This window comes from Octodon degus, unplaced genomic scaffold (genome assembly GCF_000260255.1).
Source record: "Octodon degus isolate 3935 unplaced genomic scaffold, OctDeg1.0 scaffold00013, whole genome shotgun sequence".
Lineage (NCBI taxonomy): Eukaryota > Metazoa > Chordata > Mammalia > Rodentia > Octodontidae > Octodon > Octodon degus.
In genome coordinates, this window is record NW_004524589.1 from 3,750,205 (window position 1) to 3,764,114 (window position 13,910).

A 13,910-nucleotide genomic window follows, 5' to 3' on the forward strand; every position below is an offset into this window, starting at 1 on the left:
AATACCTGAAACTCCCAGATTGCAAGTCTGATATATACATGGATCTAAAAGAAACAGGTCTGCAAAAGAACACTATCCGAGTCACTAGCCCAACCCCCAACAGGAAGAGACCCTGTCCTGTAGTCATGCCTGCCTGCTATGTGACTTGCTGCCCCATTTGGTCCTGGACCTAATCAATTTTACCTGAGCAATGGTGCTTGTAATCTCATTGGTTGACCATAGTTTTGTCCCACCTCATGCCCACCTAAGTGAGTTCCCATGTCTTGTTCACTACCTTAGACCAACCTCATCACATGGTTTTCCTCTATAAAAGTCCCTGGAAGAGACAGCTCCTGGGGGGGAGACCACCCCCTTGGGGGGTCTCTTCTTGTCTCTCGCTCAGTTAGGACCTTTCTTTCCCTCAATAAATATATTCTGCTCATAAAAAAATGAACACTATCTGATGGAAGCAAGTGACCGAAACTATTCAGGCATTGAACATTTTAATGCTGAAGACCATAAAGGAACCCTTTATTCTTGTTATTGGCATAATCAAAAAGGTAATTTTTGTTATGATTTTAGAGTGTCACAGATTGTTAACTTTTAGATGGACAGAGTGATAATACCCTCTGCTTCCTAAGTGTTAGTTTGTGTAATGGCTCCGCCAGATTATATAGTCTTTTTAGGAGCAATGGCAAAAGTTTTAAGTCCCTTGAAAGGAATTATTCACTAGATGATTGTTGTCAAGTAAGATAAGGCCTCATTTTACAGCAGACTCTCAGATGTTAAGTGTTCCATAGATAGCAAATATTTATATTTGGTTCCAAGGGAATCTTTTTTTTTTCTAGTCTATCTTCCTATCCACAGAAAATTGTTGTATGAAATAAAATCTGTCATCCCAAGTTTTCCATTAAAAACCTGTTTTGTGAGCTCAAGAAAGATGGAAAACTTTGGCATGTATGTGTTTGATACAAAGGAAAGCACATTAAAAATGTACAGTTTATAGCTAGTAACCATAGGGAACATCTGCTAACTAAGAGACATATCTGTTATTCAGAGAAAACATAATTATCTGATCATTTACCTGAGAAATCTAAAATTTGAGCTCAGAGAGAAATCTCTCCCTTGCCTTTGGGCTGGTGTAGAGAACAGAAATGTGGTTTGTACCAATAGGATTGTAAACGAGATAGGACTTCAGTGGAGACTCAGGATTGGTTCATTAGATGCATTAGTGCCCGCTTTTGATGAGAGAACTGAGGGCTGAGGGATGAGGGAAGTTGGTTAGCAGCTGAGCCGGGAAGACACCATCCTACAGGAACAGGCATGAGCAACAGAATTGGCTGCTGAGCAGTCTAATGCACCAAAGTCTTCAGGTTCTGGACCAAGCAAGAGCCAGCAGGAGATACTCAGTCTTCTAACGTGCCCAGAGCTTCTAACAAGCTCCACACTCATGGAGCTTCAGCCAACAGCTATTTTTCTTATACTAAATATAAGCTCTAATATAAGCAAAGGAAAATTCATTAGTGCTTTGGGGCCCCTGTGCCCTACTGCAAAAGTACATCTGTGTGGTGTTCACTTTAATTTACAGAGGGCGAAAACATGTAAAATTCTCCCTTTAAGGTATTTTGCTCCTTGAAAAATTATCTTAAGAACAGAAGGGTTCCAAGAAATTCAATAAAGCTGATTACAAATTGTGCTGTACTGCCTCATTATTAATAACAGAACATTTTTTTTCATGTGTTGTAAAGTATCTTTGGCAGGACTATAGCATAAATGAAAACAGTATCTACAGCTACATAGTTCTCCGTCGAAATCATGTTCTTATCATTCATTACTTCTGCAGTCCTGTGCAACCTCTTCTAGCTTGTTAGCATGGGTAGAGGTAGCTGTTCCTTCTCTTGTAGTGATCTCTGCATACATGATTTTATGACATTCTCTTAGGAGATGTTCCCTAGCCTTACCATCTAAAACTACAACCCACACATGCTATTGTGTATCTTGCATTATCATAACACTTATCACTTGCTAAACAAGCCAATCTTTTTTCGAAAGTTTAGCAGTCACTTTTTTATCTATTTATTCAGTTAAAATGTAGACTCCATTAGGTTGGAATTTTATTTTGGTATGATGGTTTACTTTCATGTGTTTGAGGACTAGAGCCTCTAGCTGGTTGTAATCTATTAAATATATAAAGTAATATTCTACATATTTTCAGTCTTGCATCAGCGAGGATGTTTTGTGCTGCAACAACATGAAACCTGAGATAAACGTTCTTAAGGAGAAAGGAAATTCCCATATTTTTCCTAAACTAGAAACCCTTTGGTACTGTACTTGCAAACTTCATGCTGTTTTCACTTTATTCACCCTTGCTTTTCTGTCAGTGTCTTTTATTGTGCTCCATACACTGGGCAGCTTAAACACCCATTGCTTTCACATAGTTAGGAGGGTCACAAAATCCAGGAGCACAGTGCTGGAGATGCAGCCCCCTTTCCTAACTCTGTGGTTGATTGACCAGTGGTGGTCATCTTGTAATGTCCACCTCAACTGCGTCAGCATGGCATTGGGCGTGGAAGGCCCATCTGAGGATCGTTGCCAACAAAATCAACAGGAGAACTGAAAAAGAAGAGGTGTTGCTCAGGTGCAGTTGGTTCTCCTAGAGAAGCTTGTCAGGCTGGCTTTTCTGTTAAGAACTCAGCTGTTCTCATCCTCGAAGGAGGCTGGGACCATGTTGTCGCTGAGAATGGCTGTGGCTCACTTTGGGGAGTCTCTGTTCCTCACTCAGCACATTGTTTCCTGGATCCAGAGGGGAAAATGGTACACTATCAAATGTCCTGGAGAAGCTTGTTGTACTGATTTTCATGCTATGGACTCGGCTCTTCTTTAATGAAAAATAGGATAGTATTTTCATACAGCTTGTATGCTATACATCCTCCCAAGTACTCTAAATTATTGTAATATTTCTTATAGTATTTATTGTTTTAAACTTTATATAAACTGTTATACTATTATATTATTTAGGTAATAATGAGAAAAAAAATCTATCTCTGCCTAGTACAGACACATTTTTTTCCCAAATGTTTTTAGGCCCTGACTCTGGAGTTCATGGGTCTATGTGCTGTGGATTTGGGGGGCTATCCATTGTTCTAACAAATCTCAGTTGTTATAAATAATACATTAAGGGCCAGACACATAGCTCAGCTGATTAAAGTGCCTGCTTAGGCAGATGCAGGGGGCAGGGGTTCAATCATGGGACAGAGATAAAGCACACATCTAATCCTTTAAATGACCTTCTACCTTTCAACTAGGTAGCATTATATGCCCCTTCTAATATGCCTTCCAAACTCTTCCCAAGGCCATCAGGAGTCACCCACCAGAGGAGGACTGGAATGAGCAAGTGGATCTAGGGTGCACAGGCTTGAGGAAGCAACCTGGGTTCAAGAAGTGAGGGGACACTCAGCGGTTCTAGTAACGCAGAGTAGCTGAATGTCAATATTTTCCTTGTGCACCTATTGAGGCATAAAATTGTCATGAAGACCTGAGCTATCTGGCAGGAAGAGCATTTTAGACTCCACATGACTATGGGGAAAATCCCCTAAGGAGGAAGCTCTGCACATAGCAAGAAGGATGGATCAATACCTCTTGCTCCAAATTGGTCAAGCAATGGCCGTGACTCATCTACATGGCTGATGCTGACAAAGGATCTGCAAATTGCAGCACAGGGTTATAGCATAAATCCTGAGGGTACTTGACTGACCTTATCATGTACAAGAGTTACATTTCTTGTTGTACAGGTCTTGCTTTACCTTAGTCTTAACCATCCAGCAGAAAAGTATAAAAATGAGGTATATAAAGTAAAGCCATATTAATATGCTGAGCTGTGAAAAGCTCAAGTCAACAACTTCTGTGGATAACCCACTATTATTGTGGACTGCTGGACTGTGTTAAATTGTTTTGCTGAATTCACGCACCTATAGTATTTAGATGTCAAAGGAATACTCATTTCTGACAGGACTAAACAAAAAAAGGGGATACAAAGGAAGGACCATTTTGTATCTGTATATGTAGAATAGTTATATATCTTAATTCAATGAGAAGAAAGATATGTACTAGTAGTACTTGGACAGAATATCCTGTTTGCATCTTGTACTATGGATAACCGCTAAGAAGATAACAATGTACAATGTATTAATTATTGAAACTGTCCTATTGATCAGTTTTGAAACTGTCTCATTAATATTGGTCTCTCAATAAAATAAAATTTAAAAAAATACCTCTTGCTCCAGAGACTTTGCAAGGGTCCTAACATGAATGGACAGCTACTCTGGACGGATTTTTCTTATCTATTGGCAGAGTCAAATGTCTAGAGTTCTAAAAAGAATCAGAACAGAAGATATCCCACAAGTTTGATCCACAGTTTAACAATACCTTGGAACAGGAAATTTTACAGCCTGTGGTGCCTAACAATATGCAGAGAGATACCATTCACAGGGTAATGGGTTGATAAAGAATTAGAATGAGAAAGTGAAGCAATTGTCATCCACAGTAAGAGAAGAGATGCAAGAAAAAGTGCTTCACATGCCTGCAGATGAGTATGCTCACCTTCAACCCATATAGGCCAACAAAGGAGTGCATAGCATGCTAGATGATTCCTTTACCCTCTGCAAGATGAGGGTAGCTGAGGTTGGGGAGGATTCTACCATGACGATGCTATGCTTACCACTGTGACAATGGGGACTCATGATGCTAACATTACATTTTTTTATCTTTCCTGCCATATATTTTTAACTTTCTTTTTTCCTAGTTGCTAGTACAGGGAGAAAAAATGATTCCTAAGCAAAAAAAAAATATAACTGTAGCTTTAAGACTTTGCCTCAATACTCCTAAGAGTTGATGAAGTTGATTGTGTCTAGTAAGATTGGAGTTGGAGGTGAAGAGGAGTCAGTTCCCTCGTGCTCACTATAACCTACTATCTTTCTTTCTCTACTCAAATGAATGAGACCAGAAAGGGAAAAGTTACCTGCTAGATTAGCCTCATCACTAACAATCTGCATGGCACAGTTGCTTAACCCAACAGCCTTTCTAATGGTAAAAGAGTTTGCCTAAAATTAAATGACAAATGAAAAGATGCTTACCCAATAACTGAAAGTAAAAGAATTAGTTAGCAGTTATTCAGTGAAGGAAAATTTAGCATCACGTTAATACCTTAAGAGATTGTGATAGCAAAGAGATGATATCACTTAGCTCCATTTGACCAGACATCTGAAAGGCAAAATCCACTCCTGCTTTGAGACTGTGTCAAAGAATGAAAGGTTGAATAGAAAGAAACCTGCAAATCAGAAAGCCATTGCTCTAGGAGACAGTTCAGTCACATGGTCTGGTGATGGATTATACTGTCAATGACTGAGTTGGATTCTAAAAAATTGTCTAGTCTTTTCTTATCCTTAGGTTTTAGATATCATCTGCTATACTAGGACAGAGTGTAAGAGTAGCACTGTTGGTAACTTGATAATGTCAATGTTGATGGTCAAATGTATAGGGGAATCAAGTAAAAACCTCCTTGAAATGTAATACTAAAAAAGAATAACAGGGTTGAATAAAAAATGTATTTAACTATCACATAATTTCTGTGCTAAATAATTACATCCCAGGTTATCATAGGTACAAAATAATCCCAAATCAAAGGAAAAATATGAAAACATATGGCATGGCATTATAGGATGGTCTCGTTGTTTTTAACTCTGTTGCTACTTTACTGGCTCCTTAAAATGCTAGGCACAATTATACTGCTACCACTGATTTCTCTGTCATATAAATAGTTTAATAAATGTAAATGCCAGACTAGAATGAATAGTTTTTTTCTGTTAAAATGTCTTAGCCAAAGGACAGAGCATGCCCTATGTAGTAAAGCATTCAACTTGGCCCAAAGAGATGTCTGAACTAGGTTTTGCTCCTTAAAAGGCAATTTCTAACCTCATGGAATTTCTGAAATGATAAGGCTTCTATTTATTATATGCCCCTTGTCCCACACTTGATAGTTTATACTAATGAGGTGACTCACAGTAGCCTCACATGCCACATGAGACCAGCTTGTCCTTTAGGCAGGGGACTGCCAGAGCCTGAGATCAGCCATATAGGAAATGAATCAATCGGTCATGCCTAGATGCCAGAACACCAATAAACGCTCTGAACCTCAGTGCTCATATAAGCTTCTGCCTGGCAACACATCAATGCCAGAGATTTATATGTCCTGAGGGTCACAGTATGTAGAGGTTTTGACCCATAATTAGTTGGTTCCAAGGTGGGGTAGCATGCAGCGGGCACCACAGAGGAGAACTCATCATGGTGGGAAGAAAGTAGCAAAGCCAGCAAGATATAAGTCCAACCAACTGTAGCATCTTCTCTCTTCCCCTTTTATATTCTATCTAGGGTACCAGGTTTCTGGTCGGTGTCAAACCAGTGAACTGATAAAGTAATCACACACCCTTGAGCTCAGAATCACAAACCCTAGATCCAGCCACCTCTGAAAAACCCCTACCTATGACTGCATCCAGCTTAGGTTGAGGGGACATCTAAAAAAATCCATAACATTCTGCCCATTGCATCCCCAAAACTCATGCACATTCCTTCATGCAAAAGGCACTTAGTTCATCTCCAAGTATTGCCAAAGTCCTAACATATTTGGCATTGCTGAAAAGTCAAGTCCAAAGTCTCCTCAGAGGTGTAAGGCAAACTCTAAGATGCAAGCCCCTATAGAAATGAAAAGGAAGTTAAACACTTCTAATCAATGGCACAATACAGTTGCTTGTGTTCCATCCCAAAGGGGGATATGAAAAATGGGGCAGAAGCAGGTCCAATATCCAGAAGGGCACACATTAAGTCCTGCAGTTCCATGTCCCCTGCTCCTGGCAATCTGTGGCAAGTTATGAATGCCAAGGGCTGGGGTTCTTTGCCCTTTTGGCACTGCCAGTGGTGGTATGAACCATGGATTTTCTCTTGGGTCAGCTCTGCTTCCTCCTTGCAGCTTCGCTGTGACGGTCCACATGCCTGGCTTCTCCATATGTTTTTGAATGTACATTTTCACACTGATAGCTTCACACACTGCCCTCTCAGGGGCATGCTTCTTGGCCATCCCCTTGTTCTGAAATCTGGAAGGAAGACTCTCCAATCCCACAGCCCTTGCATTCTGCATGCACCTAAAACTAGCATCATGTGGATGATGCCACGATCAGCTCCCAGCTGGACCAGTAGCCAAGATTCCTTCTCTTTTGACTGTAGGAGTTGAATTCCAAGAAACAGCTTTCATATTCTGGTACCATTCTGGGGCATGGTGTTCTGGGGCTCTCTTCTCAAACTAAAGTCTTCCACTTTTACAATTTTGAAGCTGAAAAGGCCAGAATCCTGCTGTTTCATGTAATGTGCTCAGGTCATCCTTTCCATTCTGCTGTTGCTGGACACCAGTGAAGATCTCTGATCTATCTTTGCAGTTCATGTCTTTCTTAGAGGTTCCCTTCTTTCCAAACTCTCATAATGTTTTAAATCATTGGTCTCTTTGCTTTTGGTTCTCAACATAAATCTGTGGTTTTTTTGGTTTTTTTTTGTTTGTTTTTTCTTGTGAGACAGAGTCTTGCTATTAGTTCAGTCTGGCCTAGATCTCATTTTGTAGCCAAAGCTGGCATTGAACTTGCAGTGACCCTCCTGTCTCAGCCTCCCAAGTAATTGAATTATAGGCGTGTACGATCATACTCAGCTTCAATATAAATCTGTCTGAAATCCCACAACAAATACCATGCCACTGCTTCAATATTAGATTTCCTTGAAATTTTTTCTGCAAGATTAATTAGTTCACAACCCTTAATCTCAGCCTCAGTCACTCTTTCTACATCAATAAACTGCAGACAAACTTTCAGACAAGTCATGGCATATATTACCTGGAGTCTTACAGTCAACAACAGTACTTCTTTCTAGCAGAAACATCCTGAGACTGGCCTTTGCCAATATCATTTATGTCAGCATTCTGATATTTTTGACTCTGACCAGAATCTGTGTAAAGTTTTTCAGAACTGCCACTGTAGTTGGCAACTTTGAACCTTTCCAAACTCTTCCCACAATCCAGGTCCAAAGGCTCTTGAATCACATGGTCAGGTATAGTCAAAGTGTAAGAGTCAATACATGTGTCAACCTGAGAAGTTTAGAAGATCAACTAAGTGACTTAGCAGGGGCCAGAGTCCTCATTTTGTAAATATCTTGAGCCTATGCAAGAGGAGGGCACAGAGGTGATGTGAGTACTACACCTGCCCTGGAAGGGGGGTTATCCTGCTTACAATATAAGAGAGGGAAAGAGGGAAAGAGGCCAAACAGGGTCCTGTCTTCAGTAAAGCCATTCAGGCATATGTAGAACTATGCTAAACCAATGAGAGGACCCATCCACACACCCTTAATCCAGCATTGCACATTCATGATCCAGCCCCCACTGACAAGCCACAGCTATCAGTCCATGAAGTTTAGGGGAATATCTAGATATAAGCTATAACACACAGGCTACATGAACCTAATTGCTTGTTTAACTGAGGTTAAGTGATCAATGACTTATACAAGAATAGGTGTTTTAATATTTGCAGAACCCAAGGGGCCAGGGAGATGACTCAGTAGAATAAGTGCTTCCCTGGCAAGCTCAAGAATCTGAGTTCAATGCCCGGTTCCACCAGGAAAAAAAAATTGCAGAACCCAAATAATTATCAGCTTGTTCTATGTTTGAATTAAATTTTTCATGTTTACAGCCAAAAGGGCTGTAGCTAATACAGTTATTTAAAGAATTAATGCTCAGTGAATGTCTGTTATTTAGAATAATGCAGATGTCATTCTTTGGCTTGATAATCACATCAAGCAAAAGTACAAACATTTAGGATGCAAGACATGATTTAATTTCAGTGAGGATAACTTTTCTTCCTTTAGTTTTATTCTGAATTAATGTTTTAAAAGTAAACACTATGACTACAATTTTATTTGGTACTTAAGAAAAGAGAACTATAAAAGAAAGAAAATTAAAATAGGTTCAAAGTCACATAGTTATCCTTTCTGGATACATTATTATAGAATCAAAATAAATTTGGTGTGGTCAAGTTAATAGTTGCAATTGCTACAATTCATATTCTCAAGGAAAATACACTGATCAATGACTTATACAAGAATAGGTGTTTTAATATTTGCAGAACCCAAGGGGCCAGGGAGATGGCTCAGTAGAATAAGTGCTCCCCTGGCAAGCTCAAGGATCTGAGTTCAATGCCCGGTTCCACCAAAAAAAAAAAAAAAAACAAAAAACTGCAGAACCCAAATAATTATCAGCTTTCTCTGAGATTTTATAAAAAATATGTTACAAGCTTTTTCTTATATTAGTTTCCTTAAAGGGATTCCCAAGACATAAAGATATATACTGTAGCCTGGAGGGATTTTTTGTGGCTTAAAACACTATGTTTAAATTGATACAGACTATCAATATTTCTGTATGAATACTAAAATACAATTTTAATGTTTCTTTGACTGATGTAATCTGTCTTTATTTAAGATGAGCGTATCTTTTGGGTGTACAGTGACTGTTAAAATATCTCCAATGCTACTATTTCTTTAGCATTACTGGACTTGGGGGTCTTCAATATTTATCTGTAAAACTGTCAAACATCAATATGTAAAAATAGTAGTGGCCAGTGTTCTCTTTGAAATTGCAATATTATAACTGAAAGTAGATAACATTTCACTTTAAACCATTATGACACTACTTTTACAATTTGTGAAATAAATGTTTTAATGAGTTTTTTTTTTTAATAGACTTGCTATGTAGTTCATTCTGATCAAGACCTTCCTGTCTTAGACTCCCAAGTGCTGGGATTATAGTCATTCATCACTACCTCAGCTTCACATTTAATTTAAACACTAAGAATCAAACTTCTGATGTCACTGAGGCTCTCTATGCTTCAGAATTAAATTAGTTTATAGATTAATTTTGCCTCTAATTCAAAAGAGGGGGATCATCCTAGTCTGAGTACTGAGCTTACTTCCATTTCCTTTTTTGTGAAGTTGACATGACGGCCAGCAGAAAGTCATTTTTCCATGGAATGGTCAGGTAGGATTTGTTGACTTCTGATTGATAATGAATGTTTTTTTCATATTTTAACCTCTTTCATACTGCTCAATAGTAAGTATAGACTTCACAGAGGTTTGAGTATAGTTATAGATGATAAACAGGGATAGATTTCCAACATTCAATCTCTCTTCTTATTATCAATACCAGGTATTGGGAAATTGGAAGATATGATTTACATACAAATCAATCTAACTATAGATAACACTAGTTATATCTATCACCTACTTACAGGAAGCCCTTAAGGAAGGGCAGCCACAGGGACTATAATTTCCTACATTATCCCCTTAGTGCCTCGGCAAAGGGAAATAATAGGAGACCAGAGAAATGGTTAGGGATCTGTGGTTGCTATCATGATCCCTTTGAGAGGGAAGAGGCTGTTAGAGCCACTTACTCCACTGTAGTTTGACCCAGCTTTCTTTCTTCTCTTTCAGATCACTCACCTCTGTTGTACAATTCATATTTCTTCCATGGCACAGTGGTCAACACCTTTGCATTTCCACCTAATAGCAGGCCCACCCAAATAAATGCTACTTTAATTCAAGACCGTGACTTTGACAATGGAAAACTTTATGTTCTCTGAAGATTGATGCGAAGGACCTGCTCCACTTCCAATCACTATTTTTTTGGGTTTGGACACTGTGTCTGTCTCTAAGCCTTGCTTCTCCATGAGATGAGCTGCTGTCCATGCTGACAACCCTCCCATCTAAGAGGGAAAGGACAGAGTGAGCTTTAGATGGTGGCAGGTTAGAAACAGAAAACAAAATAGCTAAGAAGCCAGAGAAATGTCACCTTTGGATTGTGAACAGAAGGCCAAAACAAACGTTTTCCAAATGAAAGTGAAATTTCTCTGAGCAACTAGGACTAAGATCTTCAATGTGGCTAGGCAGATCTTAGTGCATTTTCATTCCAAGCATAATTACAATAATCTTTTAATTATGTTTTTGGATTGATGAAATATCTAAGTGTAAAAGGCTAATCAAACCTCTATTGTGCCTCTTAAAATAATTTTAATTAAAATTGAATATATTACCTGCATAGAGAATGATATATACCTTTAAAATAAAATAAATTCTCTCAAAAATTTAATAGGTCAAAGAGTTGATTTTTGCAAGAGTGAACAAAATTGTTAAACCCTTAGCCAATGTTATAAAAAAAAAAGAAAAAATTGAAATTCAAACAATAAGGAATGAAAAGGGTGAAATCACTACAAACTCTTATAGAAACTGATGATCATCAACACCTACTTCCAAAATCTTTACTCTCACAGGATGGAAAACACAGAAGGAATGCGAAGATTTCTAGATATGTACAAGCTACCAAAGCTGAGTTAAGAATATATAAAAATTCTGAATAATCCAATATCAGTTGATGAAACTGAAAATATAATAACAAACCTACCAACAAAGAAAATCCTAGGACCTGATGGATTCACAGCTGAATTCTATATGAAATTTAGAGATGATGTAATGCCAACTCTTCTGAAACCCTTCAATGAAATTGAAAGTGAAGCAATCCTCCAAAACTCATATCTTGAAGGCAAGTATTACTCTGATTCCAAAACAAAGAAGGACCCAAGCAAAAAAGAAATACAGGCCAATCTCCCCGATGAATAGGTTCAAAAATCCTGAATAAAATACTAGCAAACAGGGACCAGGGAGATGGCTCAGTAGAATCTGCACTTGCCTGGCAAACACAAGGGCTTGAGTTAAATTCTTGGTTCAGAAAAAAAAAATACTAGCAAACAGAATGTAGCAAATCTTCAAGAAGCTTATACATTACCAGCAAGTAGGATTCATCCTAAGAATGCCTGGATAAGTCAATATGTGCAAATATATAAATATAACACACCACAGCAACAGAACCAAAGACAAAAATGACAGGATTATTTCAATAGATGCAGAAAAATCATTTGACAAAATCCAGAACTCATTCATGATAAAACCCTGCATAAATACAGAATGTATGGTCTTTACCTAAACCTGATAATATCCATCTATGACAAATCAACAGCCAACATCATACTAAATAGATAAAAATTGATAGCATTCACTTAAAATCAGGAACAAGACAAAGATATCTATCTCACCAATATAGTTCAATATATTCAATATAGTTCTGGAAACATTAGTCAGCACAATTAGACAAGATAAAGAAAAGGAACATTGTCAAAATAGCCATATTCTGAAAATTGCTATACAAATTCAATGCAACCCCAGTTAAAAATACCATTATTATACCTCACAGATCTAGCAAAAAAAAAAAAAAAATCCTAAAATTCATCTGGAACCAGAAGAGACCTAGAATATCAAAAGCAATCTTGGGTAACGAAGAACAAAGGAAAGGCAGGTGGCATCACAATCTCTGACTTATAGTGATATTACAAACTACTGTGATAAAATCAGCATTGTACTTGTTAAAACAAAAACAAACAAACAAACAAAAAACAGACTTGAGGATCAATGGAACAGATGAGATGATGCAGAGACCCAACTACAAATATACTCAGCCACCTTATCGTTGACAAAGGGGACATAAAATATTCACTGGAAGAAAAATAGCCTCTTTAATAAACGGTGGTAGAAAACTTGGTTTTGTACATGCCAAAAGCTAAAAATAGACCCATGCATATCACCAGGCCCAAAACTATAGTCAAAATTATCAAATATTTAAATATTAAAATAGAGACACTAAATCTTGTGGAGGAGAAAGTAAGTAAAAAAGTAAAGACGTAGGAATAGGTAGAGAGTTTATGAACAAAAATTAAAGTGCATGGGAAACAGTTCAAAGAATCAAATAATTGGGATCTCATATTTTTGAAAAGTTTCTGCATGTCAAAAAATATCACTAACAGAGTAAAAAAAAACCCTCAAATATTGGAGAAAAATTATTGCCAACTGTTCCCCAGACTATTTTTTTCTATCTAGAAAATATAGAGTTAAAAAAAAAAAATTCAGGCCACCAAAATTCAATGACCCAATCCAAAAATGGGCATCTGACATAAATATACACTTCACAAATGAAAATATACAAATGGCAAATAAATATATGAAAAAAGTTCAACATCATTGAGCAATCAAGAGATGCAAATCAAAATTACGCTGAGATAGCATCTTAAGCCAGAAACAATGGCTATCATTAAGAAGTCAACAAATAACAAATACTGGAGAGGCTGTGGGGAACAAGGAACCTTTCTCCATTGTTGATGGGAGTGCAGACTGGCAGAACCACTATGGAAATCAATGTAGAGATCCTTCATAAAGCCAGGATTGGAGGTACTACTCAAACCAGCTATTCCCCTTCTACGTATTTTTCCAAAAGAACTGAAATCATCATACCACAATGGTACATGTACACCCATGTTTATAGCACCACAATTTGTCATAGCTAAATCTTGGAAACAACCCAGATAACCATCAACTGGGGGATGGATATGAAAGATGTGGTATTTTTACAACATGGAGTATTACTCAACTATATAAAAGTTTTATATAAAAGCCATTCATCTCAAGGCTTTTGTAGATAAATGGATGCAACTAGAGACTGTACTCATAAGTGAAATAAATCAGACCCACATGTACAAACATTGTATTGTCTTGCTAGTGTGACAGCCTGAAAGAGTAAATAAAATCTGAAAGGTACAACCAACACTGTGAGAGGGAAAGAATTTGTGCAATGAGATGGAAAAATTGGGATGAGGAAAAGGACAAAGGAAAGAATGGAAAAATATGTATTTATATGTATATGAAAAATAATTTGGATAATTGTGGTGCTGATTTCTGCTGGTCTTTTGAAA

The 13,910-nt window shown here is 37.7% G+C and overlaps 1 protein-coding gene across 1 annotated transcript in view; it reads right to left on the reverse strand.

The window, feature by feature from the left end:
• Positions 1–7,921: 7,921 nt before the first annotated feature.
• The window catches only part of Gpc5 (glypican 5), an 863,449-nt gene continuing 857,460 nt past the window's right edge, over positions 7,922–13,910 (reverse strand). The window contains exon 9 of the mRNA XM_004626298.2: positions 7,922–8,158. Within this exon, the coding sequence (XP_004626355.1) occupies positions 7,922–8,158 (237 nt within the window). The remainder of the gene's footprint in view (positions 8,159–13,910) is intronic.